The following is a 24,184-nucleotide window of genomic DNA, read 5'->3' on the forward strand; positions in this document are numbered from 1 at the left end:
CACTTGGTGAGAAAGCAGTGGCCGTAGAAACTTTCGAGAGGGACTCATTTGGCTAGAAATTAAAACTCTAGTACTTTTTTTTTAAGTCGAAAATGATTGAAGGGCAACCAGTCAGCCCTCAATGTTCTTTTTAGCTACCCTGCCCTCCCTCAACCGCCAAAGACATCCAATCAAAATTATTAGTTAACCATTTTTTTCACAACAGTTGGAACGTCAAATAATCATGCCTCCGGGGTTGGCATGATCCTCACAGCTCATGGGGTAGAGGCTATGAAATATTTAAGTTGCCTATTGTTCACACATAGGTTTGATAATTAGGAAAAGGAACATGTTTGCCTCTGGGAATCCCAAAAAAATTACGCATATTGTGAAAAGATTGTAAAAACTCTGTCAAGAGAGTGTATATACAATATCTCAGGAACAGCTGCGGTCTTTAATTAAAAATTTTCAGGGCACACTGAGGGGGATGCTGAATTTAATCGAAGCCACTATCCGCATCCGGGTTGTCAAAAGAGCATATCTGTAATATCTCAGGAACGGCTAAGGATATTGAGTTAAAACTTTTAGAGAATGTTGAAGGGGGTATTGAACAAAATCAAAAGACACTTTATTCAGGTTGTCAAAAGGGCGGATATGTAATATCTCAGTTAGACCCCGGCGCCACGCCGGCAGATCGTACCGAACGCCGCCGACAAGAGGCCCAGTCGACCGCCGCCGAAGTGTCGCAACGCCACAGACACGCCACAGGCGCACCGCCGCCGGCAAAGACGGCGGAGTTCGATCGATTTTAAATTGATTTTGCGGCAATTCTTTATTGCGTCAACCGCAAAGTCGGAGCTTTTCCTTCTCGTGTGGGTTAGGATTTCGATTTTCCTGATTAGAAATTAAGCAGGGCTTGCACTATCCCCGAATTTTCGGGTATTTCCCAGGAAATCTATGCGTCACCCCGAAAAAAAAAATTTGGTTCCCCGAATCCCAGAAAATCACGCAATCACGGTGCCACCCTTAGCAATTCATCACCAGTGACTTTCCCTGCCAAATATTATTTTGCGTACCATAATTCTTCACTACTCACTTGTTCGTTAATTTTCGTCTCTTTTGTTACTTTGCATAAAAACCAGAAAATGCAATATGCAATTGCAAATATTACAATATACACAGTTCTTCATTTGTTGAAAAAAAAGTATCGTCTTTATGAAATGAGTTTAAATCATTTCGAATGCAGTTTCCCAATCGCTATTTCTTACATCACTCGTAGTCAAGAATTTTATTTTCAAGTTGAATAGAATTATAGTCGCATTCACTACTATACAGCTTCAGCCTTCAGTTGGATTTTGAAATTGACAGCCGACAGATTGTTTCTACAACTGGATTGTAAGTTTGCAGATTTTCTTTTCTTTTGCTATTTTTAGATAAGATTTTCTTATTGTTTAATACTCAATTGTTGAACGCCTGATAGAAAATACATCTTCTTTCTGAAACATTTTTTCCCCCCCCCCCCCTAAAAAAAACATTTTATTGAGACAAAATTTAGCTATAGACTAAGCTATGTACAAGGTTGGGGAATTAAATATTGAAACGGAAGTTACCCCAAAATACGATTCATAAATAAATTGTATATTATTGCCTATATGGGGGGGATAGGGGGCTATCATTTTTAAATGATAATGCCTCATTTTTTTGTTGTTGAAAGCAGGGATGCCAAAAAGATAATTATGTTTTTTCATTTAAAGTGGAGACAGAAGAAAATAATATCAAATTCCCTGGGAAACCATTGAAGTGTTTTGACAGACCCCGGGCCCTCAATTGGGACTTGCTCATTGTCTTGAGTATTTTGTGAGTTCTTATAGGCTACTGGCCTAATTTGGCTTTTGTGTGTGCTCCCTTTTAATTAGATTCTTTGGATCTTATAGAATGTCACGGTGAATCTATGACTCAGTTTTCCAATAATTTGATGTATATCAGAATAATTTTGACATTTTTGTTGTTGTCTTTGTACCCCTTTACTCATAGCCTCAATTTTTTTCAAGGAACACTAACCTGTTTAACGTTATTTTGCGTGTTTGTTTGAACCATATAATGACCTAGTTAATTATTAAGTAAATTATTCTTCTAATGTAGAGCTGAGACGGTATCCTATCACGGTGGTATCCAGAGGGGGGGGGGGGGTAGGGAGGTATTACATTTAAATGATAATGTCTCGAATTTTTTTTTATTGAAAGCAGAGACGGCATCCTATCAAGGTGGTATCCAGAGGGGGGGGGGGTAGTGACCTATCATATTTAAATGATAGTACCTCGATTTTTTTTGTGTTTTTTTTTAAAGCAGGGATGCCAATAAGTTAATTATTTTTTTTATAAAGCAGAGACGGTATCCTATCAAGATGGCATCCAGGGGGGGGGAATAGGGAGCTATTATATTTAAGTGATAGTACCTTGATTTTTATTATTGAAAGCAGGGATGCCAAAAAGTTGAAAAGTTTACAAAAATTAATAAGATTTTCGTGAGTTATACTTTATACAGCACTTGTATAGTTTTATCGTCCAAAGGGAAAGGGACATATGCGTCAAACCCTTTTTTTTCTTATTGATGAAACGGGTTTAATTTGAAAACATTCGTTCATAAGTACCAGGCAGATTCACACTAAAACGAATTGGTGTGATGAAAGCGATATCGACATCCCCACTTAACGTTGCGCTCGAGTGACAACGATGCCCTAGGTCCAGTGCCCAAGTTACAGGAAATGGCCAGGTCCTCATCAAAGCTTTCTCTTTGGGAGGTTCAAGGAGGATTCTTTGACGGTCTTATGTCATCAAGGTACTAGATGTTGCAATATTTTTACGTATCTACAGTTTTTTAAAAAATTCGATCCCCGCACAAATGATTACCAAAAATATGCACAAATATATCAAATGCAATAATTGGAATATTATAACACTTTTTTCAAACCTTTGAAGAAAAGAAAAAAAGGCTAAATACCCTCAACTACGCTTGAAAGCTATTTTAAAAAAGAAACTCTTTGGAGATTTCCATGGATATGACCATAGCAGAAGCTTTAAGCCTGGGTGGGGATCAAAGAGGAATCTTTGAGTATTTTGACTACAGGTGATTTATTGTTGCGACTTTCTTAAATTTGGTAATTTTGTGAGCATTTGGAAATCAAAGCTTAAACTCAATAACTGATACTAAGTAAGTGTCCTAACATTTTGCTTGGATTAAAAGTGACGAACTAGGAAGAAAATCTCAACATCTTCCTGGAGCTACTTTAGTATGCATATTATTTCATTTAATTACATTTAAAACGGATGAGCTTTTCATTTTTTACCTAAGAAAATAGCTGACACTTCATTTTTCTTCATACCGAATAAACCATTAAACGTTTTTTGTTTCATTGTAATTGAAGTGTTCTCATGTGAAGTGTTCATCATGTATTTTTCAATTAGATAAATTTACTCCATTTAGATGCAGTTAATAATTTGACTGATATTAGGTATTTATGAATTTATAACTTGGAATGAGAAAAAATGAATAATATCCAAAAGAGCAGCCAAAAGCAATAAAAAGCAGCAGTTCAACCTTAGCCTACATGACATATATTCTATAAAGAAGCCAAAAAAACTTTAAAATGCATTTTTTAAAATTGTTATTGAAAACCAGTTTTTAATACAAGAAGGCTTCTTAGGAATCCAACAGAGCAAAAAAAAAAAAACAATTAATATCAAAGTCGTCCATTTCAAATGTTTTAAAGGTGATAAAACAGATATAGGCAAAGGGCATTATGAAAAAATTAAGTTTCTAAGTTCAAAGTTATATTCAAAGTTTTTATCCAGATAACTGACGAATTTTATGATACGGTATTTGAAGTTTTGTATGCAGTAATGCTCGATGAAAAAAAACTACTAATTTTGATAATTATTTATGTTAAGAATACATAGCTAATAGATACTTCAACTACTCGTATTATGCAAGGGTTCTGAAACACCACAGCCATTTCGTTTCTACCAGATTGCTACTTCTCTTGATGAATAACAAAGAAGACCAGTTTCCAGCCAGCGACTTGTGAAATTTTGAACCCATGAGTAGGCTCAAATCTGTTGTAGATTTAAGCTGTGATTTGAGAAAGACTGATGAAAACATTAATGTTTGCGGTCAAAATTGATCGCGCCGGTGGTGTGCCGCCAATATCTTACTGACGGCGCGACGCCAGCGCGCTGTTTTGGCCCCGCCGCCGCCGGTCTTCCCTCATCGGCGCGGCGCCGGGGTCTAATCTCAGTAACACCTAAGTGTTCTAAATTGAAACTTTGGGGGAATGTCGAAGAGGGTATTTAGCTAAATAATCAAGTTGTCAAAAGGGCGTATCTTTAATATAATAGGAACGGATAAGAATATTAAGTTGACGCTAAACAACAGTATGCTCATTCCTGTTGTTGAAAGGGCGTAGCTGCAAATTTTGAGGGAATATTGGAGGGGGATCAAGCAAGGGGGAGCCATGTGAGCTATTCAAGGCCAATATATGTTTTGAGAAAAATATGATTGTATTCATGGTTAATGCCAAATAGTCTTTTTATGTTGATCTTCTTTAAATTTCAGGCCTTGAAGACATCTCAATTAAAGTTCCAAAACTAAGGGAACCTCAATCGGAAACAACTCTGGTTGCATTGATTCTTTGCGTCTTGTTTTTATCTTTTAAACAACAAATCAGGAAACTCTTTAATAGATAAGCTCAAAATGCATTTATCTAAACAAAAAAGCAGTTAAACAAATATAACACAATAAGATTCTTATCAAAAAAATGGCCGGAAATTATTTGTCTCATAAGAAAATAGCAGAATATGGTTCATGATGGCTTCAGCCATATAGAAGTGCAAGTATTATGCAGATTTTAATCCATTTATTTGAACAATACTCCCTTCCCCATCCACCCGAAGTTCTATAACGAAACTATTATTAAAATTTATTGCAAAATTTTTTTCAAAAATATAAATAACCAGTCAAAATCTTTATTCTTAGGCAGAAAAAACAAAAGTTTTTTTTTACAAATATGACTTTTATTAGCCAGTAAAAAAAATGACAATTAAAAACAAACAAAAACTACTTTAGAAAAATCTTCTCCGAGAAGAAATCGCTCCAAGAAATCGCTATAAATAAATAAATAGGACCCAATACAAACAGAAATTACAATGACTAATCAAGTCAAACTTGAAAAGAAATTACCACAAACAGGAGTAGGATTAACATCGCAAGCCTTTTAAAATCGAGAGTATAGTTTGCACTTTATTGAAAACAAAACGCCTTTTAAACCTTTATTATTTTATAATGTTAATAGCCCGAAATTGCTGAAACTTCCAGAAAGGAATATCATTATATATTGGTTAGTCCACTTTAAATTGTTCTTTTCCAGAGTACTGTTTTTTTTTTTTTTTTTTTTTTTTTTTGTAATTTATGTTGGTTTTGGATCTCACTTATTCATTGATTGTAACATATATTCATTCTAAGTTTGAATTATTATTTAACTTATTTCTGCTGGTCATGGCTTAATACCTTTTACTTTTCTATGAAAAAATTCTGTTTTTGAAGTTTTTAAAATTAATCTTAAGGGATACCGATATGTCAAAAACATACTGAATTCAAAGCCTATAACAGTTGACACGACTGGCAGATGCTAGTCAGTGCCCATCAAGCTTTTGTGTGATGCCCTTTTTCTTCTTATTATAAAAACTATAAGCAATTCGTTTTACTTTAAAAAGCTCAAGTTCTCGACATTCAACAGTTCTGGACACAGTAGACAGAATATAGCAGTATGATCATTCTCTATCTCTCCCATTATAAAAACCCGGACAGGGGTGCGAGTGGAAAGAAACAGGCTAAACAAGCTAAGGCAGAAAGAAGTGGGAGGAGCTTTTTGTTCACGATGACCAGAAATGATCTGCGATAAGCTTACTGGTATATTCAGAAACAGGCTAAACAAGCTAAGGCAGAAAGAAGTGGGAGGAGCTTTTTGTTCACGATGACCAGAAATGATCTGCGATAAGCTTACTGTCTATAAACTGTGGTTCTGGACATGGGCAGAGCGACATTTTATGTTAGACTTCTGTCACTGCTATTGTTACTACTACTACAGACAACTCGTCACAGCACCAAATGGCATAATCATTCGCATAACCAACAAGCCTCTCAAGACTAAATAAGGAAGCTTCATAGACAACTTAGGGAGTTACAAGATAAAGTAAATTATGGGGAAATAAACAGTAATCTTTTGTTGAACCTATAACCTCTTTTATAAGATTACTTTTTATACTTTTCAGACTTATTAGAATTGTATGTTAATACATTATTTAGACTTATTAGTTTATATATTTTTAGACTAATTAGACTTACTAGAGACTTAGCTTTCATATAACTAGTATATAACATAATAACTAGTGTTTTTGCTTCAATTCCAGTTAATTTGATCCAGTTAAATCGAATAGTTGTAAAATCGGTAATCTCCACAATAATTTATCAGGAAATCAGTTTTAAAACACGTTAGTTCTTCTACCAATTGGTTTTTCATTCCGCTCCAAAACTACAAACTTATGAGCCACGGGGCTTATTTATGAATCACCCCACCCCAAAAAGACCCCACCCTTTATGGGATAAAGGAAAACGGCCCATAAGTCGCCAAACATTTCCTAAGAAATAGTCTACACAATAACCTTTGACCTATTGTCAAAAAAATTAATTTAGGTAGGTATAAATCCCATGGTAACGCACTCCACACATTTCCATTTAAAGAAGCAATCAAGAAAATTAGCATCATAATAGGAATTTGAAAAAAAACAAAAACCTTTTAAATCCTGACACTCGAAAGGAACAAAGGTTAATACAACTATACTTTTTAATATAATTGCAGATACAGGCGAACAGAGATCCCACCTTTGGAGGGAAGGGGGTCAAGGTATTTTTAAAAGGCGATGGGGGGTCAAAAAAGAAAAAAAAATATGCTTCAGCAAAAATTTCCAATTTGCCAGAGTCCTTCAAACCAATAATGGAGAGAGGATTCCGGCCCTATCTTCCTCCTTATGCACAGACGTGATTGCAGATAATGTGAATTACGAATAGAATTCAGAATGTCTCATCATGATAAAATTTCACTATTCCACATAGTGGCGTAACTAGCATAGGTGCCACCCAGAGGGGATTCTAAAAGGGCCACCCATTTGCTAAGTCTAATAAATAGCCCCCCTCTCCCCATTACCATACCTTAAAACGGACTATTATGCAAAATGATGAGGATAACACCAAGGCTGTTCAACTGTTTAGCTTTTTTTTATGTAAACATGATGTTTACAAAAAAGTGGAACAATTATTTACACAAACGATAAAACATAATAGATGATTGGATGACGGACATGATGCATTGGGATGAAAATGAAATTAATACTGTGAATTCCAGGTTTGTGAGACATTGTGTGTGGGACCGCGGTTTCAGAGGCGTATTCTCCGTCGTCAGCCTTGGCTGCTATTGGCGTCTTCTTTCTTGACTGTTGGTACTTGCCGTGTTCAGGATGTTGGAATGCGGGTATTTTTAGTTGGGATGGAGTCTGGCATTTGAAATATAGGTAGTAGCTTCACTGAAATAAAAGTTACCATTCCTGAATTAGCTTTAATTCTTTCTTTTTAGGCAGTTTTTCCAAAACACCTTTTTAAACTTTCGAATCGTGGTTAACTCTTTACTAGGTTGCACATATCACTGCTGAGAGTTTTATGGTTCATTAACCCATATCCTTCAGGTCCTTAAGTTTTGACAGTTTTTTTTCTTCCTCCAACCTCGAACTCTGGAGTTGTTATGGGATTAGCGGGTGGTTTTAATTTCTCAGTGGAGATTGTTTGCAAAATGGCTTAGTCAGGAGAGCTTGAGGATTCCCCAGTAGCAAATTCAACTTTGGTACCAACAATGTCTAATTCTGCATCCAGACCGAGCTCTATCTTTGGTGATCGTGACCCTCCGCTCTTTTTGTTCTCTTCTCTCTGTGCCATCCCGTAGAAAGTGAAGCCCGGGACGGTCCATACCCCCCTAATTACGCAAATGATTCCACATTTTTACATCTTTTATTTTATTTGATTTTTACATAAATACTTCATGTATTTCTATCTATTTATAAAAGCTCTTCAGAAGCCAAAACGATAAATTCCTTTTTTCATAATTTTCAAGATTCAAGTTGAGTCTTGATTTAGTGTGTGCATAAGGGAATATCTCAAAATAAAGAACGATTCCCTGACCTTTCAATAACATACAATTGCTTTCTAAGTTTCCAAGATTAAGTGGAGTTGATTTTGTGTGTGCATTAGGACAAGTGCCACTACTACTGCTAACAACTCAATGCAGAACCAAGCGGCCTGACGCCAACACAGCTACACACACTCTTCCTACATCCCAATCTATTCAGTCTCCCTCTTTACACTTTCCCGAGAAGTTCCAACGTCCCTTAAATCTTTCCTTACGACATCCAACCACCCCATTCGTGGACGACCTGCTTTTCGTTTAGACCTAGATGGTTGGCCGACAAGCCTTTGGCAATCTGTCTTCCATCGTCCCCCGAACGTGCCCTAGCCATCTCAACCTTTCTATCATTATAGCCCTCGAAAGCGGGATTGAAACATAGTTTTTGTACAGCTTACTGTTTGAGACGCGGTCAGTCAGTCAGGTAACCAAAACATAACGGTCATTCAATAAAAATAACCGGTCTGTATCGTGTTGTTGGGTCATAAAACAAGTAATTACCGATTAAAATATAATTTGACAAATTCTCTTTATTAAAAAGAAAAGACTGAAATTTTTTAAAGAGAAAGGACTGGTCTTGACAAAGAATCTAAACCGGAAATTATCACCCTAATCGTCAATAAATTACCATAATCCCCCTCTTATCATAATTATCAATGTTACCATATATTACCGTAAATATATAGAAAATCAAATAATAATAAAAAAATCTACCCCTAAAAAACCATCAAAAACAAAAATATTATCTTGATTTTCCAGAGGTCCCGAGGGGTCCCCGATTTTCAGAAATCAGGTAAACCAGGTGATGCGTATCCAACGTGGCCGAACAGTGCTTATGTTGAAGAGATTGTGCGGACTGTGCCACGCATGGCATTCCGTGATGTACACCAGGTGACAAGAAGAGAGCGACCCCTCAAGGAAATCGAAAAAAACCTGTAAGATGATTAAGGTCGACCAAACGGGGAAAAAATACCAGAAAAGCCAGAGTTTGTAACTTTTTTATCTTAGTGTATTGAGCTTTTTCTCGATGGGTTGTCTACTCTCCACCACCTGATGTACATCTATTGGCATTTCTAGTTTCGCTACGTGCGGCAAAATTTTGCCCCACCGCCACTGGAGTACACTTGGTGTAGACAATATCTTAAATGAAAATACATCGCTTTGTTCTTTACTCTATTGATTTGTTTTATAGAGTTAATTAATTTTGCAAGGGAACCAGTGTTATATCATTCCTCTCCACATACCCACTAGAGAAGTAAAATTTAGTTTCTAGTTTTGACTAATTCATCACCTTCTTTTCAATTTACGCAGGTCACAATACGTGTAGACCGAATATAACGTCAAGAAATGTTAATATGTCAAAGCTACTTATAGAATAGTCATGCTCATGACTAAATGTCTTCGTTATCTCGGCTATCCATTGACACAAAATAAACACAACAAAATAAATGAAAAGTTCAATTCTGACTCAATTCTATTTTTAAAACCAGGTCATCATAAACAAAAGGACACTCTTATTAACGATTAGAATTTTTTAATTTTAATGAGACATTGCAGTGCCATCTTTCGGTAATGATGACCTGTTACTCAGGATTCTTAAATAAAATACTGTGGGGATGCTACATAAATTTTGGCAATGTATAATTTCTTTTTTTTTTTTTTTTTTTTTTTGTTCCAAAGATTTGGAGGCTCCAAAGATATCACATTCCCTTAAGCTTTACCTGGCTTCTTAAAATTTATTCCTCTTTCTTTAACACAACCTTTATTTTTATAAAAATGAGTTTAATAGGACTTAAGACATATCTTTTATGCTAAAAGACCTTAGTCGCTACACGGTATTCTTAGGGATAGAGTCGGACACTTCCTTTAGTAGCAATGACCTAACTTATAGGAAGTTCTTTTAACTAGGAGTAATGATAAACTGCTATTCGGAACGCTTAGACTAGCCCTCTTAAGATATATTGTGGCCGTTGGTAACTTCGCTTTAAATGACTTATGGCTCAGCAGACAGGAAATTCAATTAAGTAGCAGCTTGGTTCTCTCTCTCTCTCTCTCTCTCTCTCTCTCTCTCTCTCTCTCTCTCTCTCTCTCTCTCTCTCTCTCTCTCTCTCTCTCTCTCTCTCTCTCTCTCTCTCTCTCTCTCTCTCTCTCTCTCTCTCTCTCTCTCTCTCTCTCTCTCTCTCTCTCTCTCTCTCTCTCTCTCTCTCTCTCTCTCTCTCTCTCTCTCTCTCTCTCTCTCTCTCTCTCTCTCTCTCTCTCGCTGTTTTTTTTCTTCTTCTTTTTTATTTAAACTCAAACTCAAACTTTAAATTTTTTTTTTTTTTTTAAATGGGTTATTTGCGACATAACATATACTCTTCGGTATTCAAAAAAAAAAGAAAAAACATCCGTCAATAGGTCACTCTATTCCAGTTATTTCGGTTTCAAGATCCAAGGCAAATGGCAAAACTTATAGAAATGTAACTTGTTCTTCGATATCATTTCAAAAATATGAAAATATTTTTGAGAAAAAAAAAACTCACAAAGGAAATCACAAGAAAAAAAAACAACTTTTATTTTTCATCAGTCTTAAGTCCTTCAGTTACGAATGTTCATTCGATTTTAGACTTTTCGCTAGAAATACTTAACTATTTCCCAAGCGTTAAAATATTTTATTCAAAAAATTATCCTCCTCAAGTGCCATTCAAGTACAAAAAGTCATAGACAGTATGGATTCGATTGTTAACGGAATGATATGTTATTGACTCCTATTGACTCCCTAGGCACTTATCAATTCTCTGACTCATACCTTGTTAATAGAGCGAAATGAGTGTTAAGGGCGAGACAAAACTTAACCTTCAAACGTCTAGTGGTTAGAAACATTTAGGGTGTGAAAAATAAAGTTTTAGTAACATTTGTTGGCAAAAATTCTCACTAGGTGCCAATTGCTAAACATCGAACGTAGATTAAAGACAATATCTTCATAGCAACGGAGAATATAGCATCTATTGGGATTTGATCTTAAAGCAATGGCGACTTTAAGCAATAAAGTTCTAGGAATATATATCTAAGAGGAAATATATATCTATGTGGGAAAACATTATCTACGATGAAATTCCGTTACCACAGTACATTAACTAATTTAGTGATAATAAATATGGCGGAAACGAGTCTGAAATAAAATGTGCTAAAAATCCGTAGCATAATTTTCTTTACTTTCACCAAACCAATATAAAACATTTACAACCAAGTGACCAAAGGGCTACGAAGTTGGCAAGGGCAACAAGAAATAAATGACTAAAAATACAGAGACAGCCTGTCCAAATCTTATTGGCCTTCTGGGCAGATTCATACGAGACAATACCAGCACGCAAAAACGACATATATATGGCAATATATGTGTCATCAAGAATTGACAGAGGGCTTTAACCCCCCCCCCCCCCAAATACTAAACATACACATAGTGCACAATTTGTGAAATATTATTGGGGAATGCCAATTTTCAAGAGGAAGACGTCTTTTTTAACCTTTGTCCCTTCCCTTGAAAAATGTTTTAACCCTCCTCCTTTTAAATATCTGCAGGCACTTGTGCATGACATATTTCGAAAAAAAACTTCAACCATCTTGAGAACCAAATGGGAAACAATAAACAATACGAAAAATCTCTCATGTTTGGTTAAAGGGAAGGTGAAATACAAATCTTAGAAGCACTATCAGAACACAACTTTTGAATTATCCAGCCAGTAGGGTACAGAAAGAATAATGATAGACAAAAATGGACTCACCAGTAGCCTGGACATCTTCGTTAGTGGGAGATGTAAAGGATTCACTGCTCAAACCTTGAAAACACAAGTGAAGTTTTATTACCAAGATAATAACTTCTAAATATAAAAATTGGGTACAAAGGGGTTAATACTCTTTAAGCAGTACATAAACAGAAAATAAAAGAAGCAGCAATAAAATCAATTGCTAAGGTCACAATGTGCTTACGGTTGTAGCGACGATTCCAGCATGGTGAGTAAAAAGGGCCCAATTTCTAGGATATATACGAACTAGGGCATTTATTGTTTAGTCCAACAAAGTTATATTGAGATTCAATAGCCCCTTATGTTGATGACATGATTTTACTAGTTAAACTCCAATCACTTTCGACTATTAAAAAGGGCACGAGCTCTTTAATTTCCAATTGAATGAGCATGTTTTGAAGTTTCTACGACAACGCCTTGTATAAAAACCTTATATGCCCCCAGGGCATAACTTAAAACCCTTGCCCTGAGGGTTGTGGGGGGGGTATCCTCCTAAAAAATATATTTTCTATCTGGAAATCAACTACGCTGAACAAAATGGCTATCTCACCCCCAGCTATTTCCTTTCCCTCTAAAGAGGTCAGGTCAGATATAGACCTAATCAGTACAACTACAACACCTTTTCTTGAGTCCCACCTAATCTATTTGAGATCCGATAATCTCTTCCTATTACACATGTGATGACAAGAATTTAAGGACCTCTTCCTGCTTTCATCTTCCACAGAAGACAGTTCCAGTGCTGATGCACTATGTTCCAGTGATATACACTACTTCATACTATGATTGGTCAAACCAAATCATTCCTTCTGGTAGATCTCCTGATATTAAGAATATAGGATCCCACTTTCGTAGGTCCTCAGAAGAGGTTTGATTGCGTGCAGCCTGCAGCACTGATAGGCTACAACTAATCAACAGAACTTCCTCAGCGTAGAAAATCAAGAGATATTGTAAAGGTCAATGTAGACTCCATCATTGATTGTCCTAGTGACAATTGTCGTCAACGCGTTAAACATCACAGGACTCAAGATTGAATCGTGTTATAATCCTCGAATAAGGTGTATAGGCCTGCCTAGAAGACCTTTTTCTAGATTAACTCGTACATAGCTGTACCTATACCAGTAAGACAGTAGGGTAATTACATCTTGATTTTAATGTAGTAACATTAAAATCAAGCAGGGTCAGAAAAACTTTGGACTGAACAGCTGAATTAAAAGCTGCCAATACACTCACACTAAATATACAGGTTTCCTGAAGCCTCAGATCTATGAAGAATACGCTGTGAGCGAACGTACAATTTAATGTTTACAGAAACCTAACTATCTATACTAAAAAACACATTTACTGATTAATTGAGGAAGAGGCAGGGTTTCTAGAATCTTATTTAGAACACTAGAAACTGCAATAGGGTGATAACTACTGCACGATTTAGCATCTTTTTTCTTATTTTTTCAGGATATACATAGTAAACCCTGAACCAAATAAGGTAAGCTGTTGACCTGTATGGTCAACCAAAAGAAAGGACACTAGCTTTTGCTTCCTGTCAAATTTAGCTGACAAACGCTTATTGTAGATGTGGAAACGACAGGATTTAGGAAATACTACTCCCCCTTAGAATTTCAGCTTGACTTGTTTCTGGTTACTTTTGGGTCTGAGCAGACAATTATACCGAATTTAAGAAAATCCGATGGATATAAAAATCTCATTAAAAATAATTGGAATCTGGACTTCAAGAATCATTTCTTAGAAACCTTGAAGAAATATAGAATGTTCATTCTAAGAGCCTATATACATAATTTAAAGGCAAGAAAATTGTTTCTATTCTATCGTCTGGAGATTTTACTTTGATCTGTGTTTGAGAACCAATACCTTGAAAAAAGGACCAATTTTTTGTGGAATTTTTCAGCCAATAGGGAAAAATTGGATTGGTTCAAATCAGCGCTAGCTAATCCTGGGTATTAGTGGAATCTCATTTTGAATGTGCCTCAAGCAAAAGGTCGCGATTAATATTAATGCTGAAATTATAATTCGATAATGAAAATCTACAACTCCATTTGGTAACCATCTACATCTACAAGTCAAAACCTTTTCATTTCAGATTAATTCAGTAAATTTCAGCATTCAAAAGTACCCATCTCTTCGCATCTCTATGTAGAAACATCAATTGAATCCTTCGTTTAAGTTTGTTTTGATTGCAAATATGATTTTGCGAATATCTTTAAGTTAATTCATTTTAAATTATCAACAGTGGCCCTATTTCGAAAGTAATTATAAAAGATCCTGATACGCAATCAAGCAATTTTGCTTGATAATTGAATCATTCAATTAAATAAAAATATTTACTTCAAACTATATTTAAGAACAAGCGCTTTTAAAATTCAAGCAAACGGCTGAGGTTAGCTTCATCACTGGAACTAATACTTTCATTTATTGGACTCTACCTTACTACGGAAAAAAACAGTTCTTTATTTTCGGAATGAAATGACACGCAAAAGAAAGAAAGATTATTACTAACTCGGGTATTTATATAGATATTTTTTCTCATGGAAAAATACAATAAAAAAACTAAAAAAAGAGATTTTTTTTTTAATAGTCTGAGAAAATTGCAATTTTTCAGGAAATTAAAGGGTAGCTAAATGATTCAAAAGCAAGCAATAAAAGAAAATTATGGATTTATAAAGTGGCTCCAAGTGAAAGATAGGGGAAGTGTTTCGTCAGTGTATTAGTGTCCTCCCTTGCCGAGGTACCCCCCCCCCCCCCTGCGTGTACTCATGACTTACTGAGAAAATAGCTGCTAGCAACTCAAGCCAACAATTTAAATTGAAAGTACTCGTTTGTACTAAATTACACGACAAATAACTATCCCCCTCCCCCCACAGGCATGCTACCAAAAAATAGCCTGTAGAGCCTTAAAATGCAGTTTAAGAGAGAGCTTTACGTTATCTGGCACGCTTTCCGCAGCAAACCTACGTTTTCAGCCACCTTGTAAAAATACAGCAGCATTTTAAACTTTCAAACAAACAACCGCTACTGTTAATTATTGCTGCTGTTATATCGGTATTGTTGATGTAAAATTTTAAATTATTGGCTGTAAAATGATGCGTAAGTTATATCGTTGTTGTTGATTACTCCTTGTTTACCACGACGTAATCGTAGCACGAAAATGAATGCTTGTCTCAACAGCGGTGATCGTAATAAACCAACAGTCGGAAATTTTCGGGATAGAACTTAAGAGTCAAATTTTCAAGGTAGCCAATAGAATCAGAAAAGTAAAAATATGTTTCCGAAGGCAGCGCTTTATTTACCTCGACTTCATCGTAACGAGAAAATTATTGCCAAATATGGAGTACGCATTATATTCCGTCGTTTGAGAAGCTATCAAACAAGCTGTATAAGGTTTCCTTCTTTTCTTTTACTCCACGGCCTTATCAGTCTTGTCAGTCTCGCTGCACGGCTGTGATTTTTGCTTTTATGGCTTTCTTTTTCTGTTTGTCTTTGTTTTTGGCACCATTGCTGCAATTTTAATTATTTGTCTTCTATTTTGGCTACTCCACTATTTTTCATAGTTTTATAAAGCAGGTAAAAAAAAATTGTTTTTATTATCCCTCCCCAAATGAGTGTTTTGCAAGCTTTGTCGTTGCCTATAAATCTTATTCAGAGAAAATTCAAAAAAATAGAAAGTGACTGTTTTAAAAGCTTTCTATTACTTATTTTTTTTAGTGCTTTTGTGCATTTGTTCAGTGTATTTGGAGTCGCTGTTCGCAGAAAATCTAAATCTCCACTTCTTCTGAACAGAAGATTATCGGTAACGACAAATCTTACCCAGTATCCGTTTTATCACTATACTGAAAAAAAAACTCATAGTAGGCTCCACTACAAAACGAGCAGTGCCACATACAGAGGGGTGGTGAGCTCCAATTGAAATTCCAGGATTTCACGGTTTGTCATGTAACTTACCGTTTTTTTCTGTTATGACAAATTTTGCCCCCTTCCAAACAATTTTTATGTGCATACGTATGGATCTCTGCCTTAACAAAACTCTTAAATCAATTGATAGTGGCTCATGGTAATCTTTTTCTGTCACAATTCACTTACTAAACAATTTCTTCCTTATTCCTTTTTCGGGTGGCGGGAGGGGGCAGTTTGAAACTTTTATTTCCTTTCTTTTTACGAGACGACTCGAAACGTAGTTTAACGAGGACAACGTTCCAGATAACAGAATATTGCAATACTTGACGAAAGACACCAAAATACTCAATGGAAAACGTTCCCAAATTATTTTTAATAGATAAACAAAACGGACATTTTTCAGGAAACTAAAGGATGGATAAATGATTCAAAAGCAGGTCATAAAAATGATTTATGGGATTCTAACAACGGCTCCAAGTGGGAGAAAGACAAGCATTAAATCAATGTATTATAAGCTTTTGAAGAGTAGCTTCATCCACGAAGCGGCAATAAATTTCTCACTTTCCAGAGGATAGAGGATTCTAAACAGGAAACGCAAAAAAGCAACTCTTACTTCTGGTAAAATAAATAAACAAATATATTACTAAAAATAAATTACCTATATTCTTTCTGTATTTCTTCTAAATAAAATATTATCAGCTATGACGGAGCTTGCCTTTTACTCACTTCAGGAGATTCATTTTTTTTTTTTTTTTTTTTTTTTTAAGTTTTAAACAAATTTATTATTCTTCTTTAACAGATGACTGAAAAAGTATTTGCTATATAAAAAAACAGATAACGGAATAGCATGAATACAACGCGTGAAATAGCCTACAAAAGTTAATAAGCCCGGGTTAATAAAATAGTACAGTAACGGAGCCACTATTTATTTATTTACTTAAAAATTCACCATAAAGGAATAAAACGGAGCATCAAAAAAAGAAGAAAGGATTAAACCCAAGGCAATGTGTACACTGATAACACATCGATCAAATTCAGAGTTAGTATCATGTCTAAGGGTGGTTCAAATTTGATAATCGAATAAAACAGACACAAAAAAAAAAACAGAACTAATACTTAAATAAACTACTCGGTTAGTACTGAAAACCAGGTTATTTAGGCCATTTAATTTAATCAAATCGAGGTGAGTGATTTAGTTTTTTTTTTTTTTTTTTTTTTTTTTACAAAAATTATGATTGATTGATCGAATATCATATACAGAAACTCGCGGATGCTTTGTGATGTCTAGTTAAAGACGCGTTCACTGGTAATTTAAGTTATTAGTTACTACTCGTCATCAATTTAAAACGTTCCCCGCAATTGAAAATACGTACATTCAGTAATTTTGGATATTCCAGAAGCAAGTTTGATTGATCCTTTGACATTCTTAAGATGAAAACGCCTTAGAAACAAGCCTTTTAAAATTAGGATGATTGTATAACTGGGAAACACAAAACAAAACTTTTAATACCTAAGGACAGTACTTAAATTGAAGCACAGAAAAAAAAACTGAACTGACAACTTACCGTTGGATGCAATAGTTGTTTTTCTTATCTGCGGCACCCACTTGAAGGGTGCTTGCTTCTTTAAAGGTGGGGCACCAACACATGGTTCAACTGCACCTCCAGATTCAAATTGTCGAAGACACAACTTATGGAAGTTAATTTTACAATCTAAATATAGAAGTTCATCGTTAAAGGCCATAGCTCCTAATCATAAATATAAAGTTGTTACTATTGACATTAAAAATAATAACAGTGATGAAGAAATGCAGTGGCGAAATTAACGATGCTGCTCATGTCGCTCTTTGACATTTAACATGCAGCAAACGGAACCCTTTTTTCATCACAGCTAATATAATTGACAAATAACAAACATTTCAAGCTTCATAATTTTTAGGGCTGAGCAGGTGCCCAATAAAAGGGCACTTCCAAAGCCCCCCCCCCCTCCCCGATGAGAAATAGCGCTGGGGTTTTGAAATAACTTTGAGGCAATTTAATATACTCATAAAATGCATATATACAGCAATTTTTTGTTTGAACAGCGCAAACCCCCTCCCCCTTACACAATTAAATTGTGTTTAAAGTACTTTGCTATAGCTCTAAAGTATAAGATTTTTCGTAAGTGGCTTTTAAATTACGCGACCGTCACCGCATGGTCTTTCCTAGCTGAGAGAAAAAAACGTGGCTCTCTTCACTTTCCCAAGAGGCGAAATTGACTGAATTTGAAAACAAAGGAAAGGAACAGCTTTGAAACTACAAGTGAACTTGAGGTGAATAATCAAGTTGGACAAAAACAAAAACGGTGGCTCGGAAATCAGAAGAAAGCACGTGATTCTGCAAACCTTCATTGCTTTCAATAGTGGAATATTGCCTAAGCTTTAAGTTATTTTACATGGCTCTTGGTCCCTTTCAATTGATAGATTGACCTATTTTCTCCAAAAACAAAAGGAAAATAAGAAAACTTGCTTTTGGCACAGCAACACCTTACTTTCAGGTCAAGCAAGGACACTAATTTGAGCTATCTAGAGGGAAGAGGAGTAAATAAATATCTAAATTTGTAATACAATAATGGAACATTAAACATTTCAGCGGCTAATTGCAGGAATTTCATAAAACCACCAGAGAAGAAAATTGATTGCTGATTTTCAGTTTAATGAGCTAACCAACAGTAAAAAAAAAAGTCACACGATTTTGGCATCTGCTTATGAACATACCTAATGTTCCTTACTTCAAGGGAACAAATAGGTAAAACCCACTTGAGTGGGAGGGGGGCACATGAAGAAGTTTGTGGGTTCATTATTTTTTCACTTCTTCCACGAGAAAAAATTCTTAAGACCAGTCTTGAGAGGAGTATTCCCCCCTACTAACACATACTCTCCTCTGTGTGCAGCCAATTGTCTAGTCCATTTTGAGTGAACTTAGTGGAGCTGGTTTGCAAAAAAAGAAATCATCGAGTAATTTGTATAAAAAAAAATCTCTTTTTTTTTCTCTACATTCTATGTTTTACGGATTTTATAGATGACCCTCAAAAAGTACTTGGAAAAAGTAAAACACCCAATGGACCAATTGACAACTTTTTGAATTCTTTGAACATAATTCAGTTAATCATGGGCTTTAACGTTAAAGCATAAACATATAAATAATTCACTTTGTCAGGTTGGCTTAGTAACGTTGTATTATTAGAAAAAATAATCGAGTAAACTCTTGAATGGAACAATAGCTGAACATTTATGACGGTTTCTGAACAGATATATACTGAATACCATTCACGACTTTTATTCATTGGTCTAAATTTGCTTCTTGCTTTATATTCACCAAGATAAAAAAAAAAAAGGCGACTTTCAGACAAAATCAGAAATTCGCCGCGGAAAAGGCATCTATGTAATAAATTTTCAGTTTACTGTGTAAAGTTTTTAACATTTTAATTTGTTGACAACTGAGGAGCTTTCCTAAGCTCCTAATGGGACAAAGTCCCCTGACAGAACCCCTTGCTACATTGACGCTCGTGATTTGCGGTAAGACTTATGCATATACCGATCGTGAACATCACCTATCCAAAATAATTTTTCGAGATTTTTCAGAAGAAAAAAAAAACAAAAAGAATACTGCTCTCAAGCTGCTTAAGATAAAAAAAAAATCGAAATATCATCTATTACGACTGTAACACGCAAGGCTGCATCCAAGGGGTGCGAGGTGCCGGGTTTGAACCTCCTCCCCCGCTCAAAAATTTTGTCCGACTCGAAAAAAGTAACAAAACACATATAAACAAGTTTTGATGCGTTTTACAACGTTTATTACTATAACAAAAAACATATTACATAAATATATATAATTAATAAAAATATTTTTAATAAGAAATAAAAAATGTTTTTAACTAATTATTAGTTTAAAATGAGCTTAAAAATTATTAATTTACAAAAATTAATTAAAAAAGTTGTAAATTGTCAAATCTAAAAAGCTAGTTACGGAATTCTAAATATAAAATTTAAAACATAGTCTATTACAGCAACTTCGGTAGCAAAACACAACACAGGAAATTATAATGGCGTTAGTGTAAAATACTGTATCTCTTTGTAAATTAGAAATAGCATATGATTGGACTTAGCCATGTTCATCCCAGGGTTGCCAACGTGCACACTCTCGAGTTTTTTTTTTTTTATTATTATTATTACCTAAGGAAGGGAAAATCACTTCCAATTTTTAGCTAAAATCACTCTTTTACGAAATGATGATAGAAAAAGTTCTAGCGACATAAAAAAACTTCAAATTAAACTATTTGAGGGCAAAAGATACAACTGCTAACCACTATGATCTCTGCAATAATAATATATGCCTTTCTCCACCCCTCCAGTCGTCTTTCCAGCTTTTCCAGTCATTTAAGTAGAAGTAGATTAAGTAGATCAAGGTCAAATTAATAAGTGAGGAAAATCACATAAAAAAAAAAAAAAAAAAGTTTTTTGGCGCAACCATTTTTCTTGGGAATGGAAAAGTGAGTATACAGAAAGGTCATGGAGAAGTAACGACCAAAACCAACCTTTTCCATGTCTACTCAAACTGATAAAATTCAGCAGACCTAACACACTATTTTAAAGTGCAAATTTGGCCCCTCTGGGCTTCTGATAGCTATTTTTCATAAGTAAAATCTTACCAGCCAGTTCTAAAAAAAAACTGTTTGATGGGACAAATGCTATCAAACACTAGCAAAATGACAGAAAAGGATAAATTATGAACATAGGGTAAAATTCTAGTTTAAGGGCTTCTTAGTAACTTGGAAAGTAACTAAGTGAGGCAAATGCAACATTGATGAATGAATCCAGGGTCAAAAATATACCCTGGGAAGGTATTGCTGAGCCAATATGTATATCCTTTTCTCCTTTCTAGGACTTGGAAGATCGTATACACGACAGGTTTTAATAAGGGCGATAGCTGAGAGTATTTTCTCTACACGTCTGAACCTGCAACTTATCATCATTTGTAAACGACATAAAAGTGAGCCGAACAGTGAGAAGACATAGACATAGACATAGGTTTATTAAGATCGAACAGCGTAGCCATGGCTAATTTATGTCGTCTTTACAACAATATGAAAAAAAAAAATACAAATAACACTATAAAAACACTAACACGTGAATTCAAATAACACTAAGTCTTGTTGTATGCTTCAACGAAAAAGGGGACAAACGTTTTTTTTTAGAGGTTGGTCCTGCAGACAGGGGGTTGTAGCTTCGACTGGGATCTGGTTCTTTGGTTAACAGGAGCATCAGGTGGGAGGATCAGTCTGTGATGGGGCGAAGATAGCAGTGACTTGCCGAGGGACATGATCAGTGATAATCGTCTGTCGCTGAGAGATTCAAGGTTCAGTTCTTGCAAGAGTTTGTTGTAGTCGTCACTTCTGTTACCAACGATTATGTTAACAGCTCGTTTCTGCAAAGATTCAAGGTCATCGCAAAGGTAGTGGGTGCTCTGGACAAAAGGTCCCCAGACAGCGACGGCATATTCGAATAGAGGTCTCACATACGTAATATAGGCATTTTTTAGGCTTTGAGTGTCGCAGCCAAACCTGCGCATCAGGACTAGGGTCTGAAGTGATGCATTGCCAGCCTTAATAACCTTCTCCACGTGTTCGGTGAATGTGCAGTCCATCGATAATGTGACTCCGAGGATTTTTGCAGATGGAACAATAGGGAAAGGGACTTGCGGGAATTCCAGATCACGTTTTAAGGGGCAAAACCTGAGGATTATTGATTTATCTGCATTCAGTGTCAACTTGTAACGTTCACAGTCCTCAGAGAAGGATGCCAGAAGGGTCTCGCTGAACTGACGTTCGATTACACCTTCTCTCACGAGGTATTTGAGGACAAATGATAAATCGTCGACGAATTTGAGTCGCTCTTCGAAATTCTGAAGGAGGAAGTTGATGAGGGAGATAAATATGAAACCAGCAAGTCTTGTACCCTGAGGGGCTCCACAGGTAAGTTTAGACCAGTATGAGATCAAGTCACCTTCAAACAATGGAAATACACACTGCATTCTGTCCTGAAGGAAGCTCATCACTAATGCAAGAGACCGCTTCTGTGCGCCCATTGCTCGCATATTTTTTGCTGCCGTAAGATGACAAATCAGGTCAAATGCCTTCCTGAAATCGGCGAGAGCTAGGTCGATGAAGGTACTGCCCTTGTCAAGCCACTTAAAGATAATGTCAACTAGGCGCACGGGGTATATCGAGGTATTGCAACCTTTGAGGCCGCCATACTGGTAACGGTCTATGTTTTCCCGCGTTTGCTTGAGCAATTCACGCAGGATGAATGACTCGGTGACTTTTGCAAAGGTAGATGTGATTGATATCGGTCGTAACTCGTAAAGTTACGAGTGAAAGTTTTTTACTTGCACTCTTTTTGAGGGAAAATCACTTTTCTGGGTCTTCATTCGCACTTGCTTGAGACGTCAGCAGTTGGCAACCTTGGGTCATCCCAAACATTTCACACAAAAATTATGCATGCTATAAGAGGAAGGGTGTCAACCTCCTCCACGTCAATAATGTACTCTTAGTTCATGAATACTCCTCTAAATGAAGGTAAGCTAGGGAATACCCCCTCCTCCAACACACTGATGTCAATTACCTATCATGAAAAGATAAAAAAAGTGGATCTAATAATGTGCTTACTAAGTTTCTGACGCTGCCTTTCCCCTCATCCCCAGAGAGAGGTCACCTGACTTCCCCCTCAATAGCGTGTGTCCAAATATTGAATACTGTACAACCATAAATATTACTAAACAAGCTACAAAGTATAAAATACCACTCATCTGTACAAACTGTTATGTTTGGGCATGAATGTGTCACAGGGCGGCAGTGTCGACTCTGAAACTGGGATGTTAAGCAAATGAAATTTTTAGAGTTGGCCGCCTGTCAAATTTCTTGTCACTAATTTTCGATACAATTGGTTGAAACCTTGGCTTAGATGCTGGTGAGTTGATCTAAATAGAATTATTATTACACCTAGGACTGAGAATCTGAGACCCATGTGAACAAAAAGTTTTTGCCAAGTCGTAGTCGTAGTTTTTGCCAAGTCGTAGACTACGACTATACCCCGTGTGAATGGCCACTATACAGAAACTGGCATTTCGCGATGGCGCCATCTCTTTCGTTAATTGAAAAACGTTAAAACTTCAACGTTTTGTTCGAATGATCCCCCTTCTAATATATTACGAACATCGGCTTGAAACGGTACCCCACAATGAAAAAATAAATAATAACGATAAAGACGAATCACCGACCAATCTCCTCGGGGAACGTCAAAGATTGGTATTTTGGGGGTATAGAGGCTTGAGATGCCTTATACAGAATTACCGGTAATGCTGAACTTGATGGTTAATTTGTACCAGCATCACCCCTCTTTTTTTGGGCGGGGGGGGGGACATTTTTCCAAATTGCAAAAATTTTCTTGCACTTATAATTTTCTACGGGTAGCTTTAAGCTTAGTGAATTTTAGACTTTTGGGATCAAAATTAAAAGCAGGTTCTTTTATGTATATTTTCCTTTGAAACTTCTTTAGATTCCAGTTTCTATTGATAAAGGTTCTGACATTTCATCATTACCATCAACGGTTCTGACATTTAATTGAGTTTTTTAGTTTCTTTAATTAATTATTTTTTGAAATTCTTGAAAAGTTTAAAATTCAATTTGAACACTTTAAACGCTATCATCAGAATATACTTACTTTTGCACTGGTATCCTTGGGGAGAGACACCCCATAAAATATTACCACACTGAATGCACTCAACAATCGACATATAGTTCTGGAGAGCAAAATCATGACCTCGGACGCTTACGCTCTGCAAAGAAAAAAGAATACGCTAGAAGAAATTAAATCGAATAGAAATTTTGGAAGACATTGAATTAAGAATAAAATTCAAAAGCCTACTTAACCTTTACATTGGTAAAAGCCTAAATGAAGGAACCTAACCTTTTCTGGGAGGACCTTAGCCGAAGGGGGGGGGGTAGATTTAAACTCCTATCGCCCCCTCCCCAAATAGAACAAAATTGTTAAGCTCGTAAAAAAGTAACAAAAACGCAATTAAACAAACTTTGATACGCTTGATACAGTTTGAACCCCCTCCTTCAGAAAAAAAAAAATCACGAATACGGTCTTGTATTCTAAGTGTACTAATCAGAGTTTTTGAGATTTTTT

General features: G+C 35.9%; 1 protein-coding gene across 5 annotated transcripts in view; it reads right to left on the reverse strand.

Annotated features, from left to right (window-relative positions):
* RhoGEF2 (Rho guanine nucleotide exchange factor 2) overlaps positions 1–24,184 on the reverse strand; it is a 358,602-nt gene that overhangs the window by 195,612 nt on the left and 138,806 nt on the right. For all 5 annotated transcript variants that reach the window (XM_089092512.1, XM_089092511.1, XM_089092510.1 and 2 more), the window contains 3 exons: positions 23,714–23,828; positions 17,520–17,666; positions 12,028–12,081 (listed from right to left, as the gene is read on the reverse strand). In XM_089092512.1, the coding sequence (XP_088948638.1) occupies positions 12,028–12,081; positions 17,520–17,666; positions 23,714–23,828 (316 nt within the window). The remainder of the gene's footprint in view (positions 1–12,027; positions 12,082–17,519; positions 17,667–23,713; positions 23,829–24,184) is intronic.

Source organism: Artemia sp. Qi Xiang Cuo, chromosome 7 (genome assembly GCF_049724085.1).
Source record: "Artemia sp. Qi Xiang Cuo chromosome 7, ASM4972408v1, whole genome shotgun sequence".
Classification (NCBI taxonomy): domain Eukaryota; kingdom Metazoa; phylum Arthropoda; class Branchiopoda; order Anostraca; family Artemiidae; genus Artemia; species Artemia sp. Qi Xiang Cuo.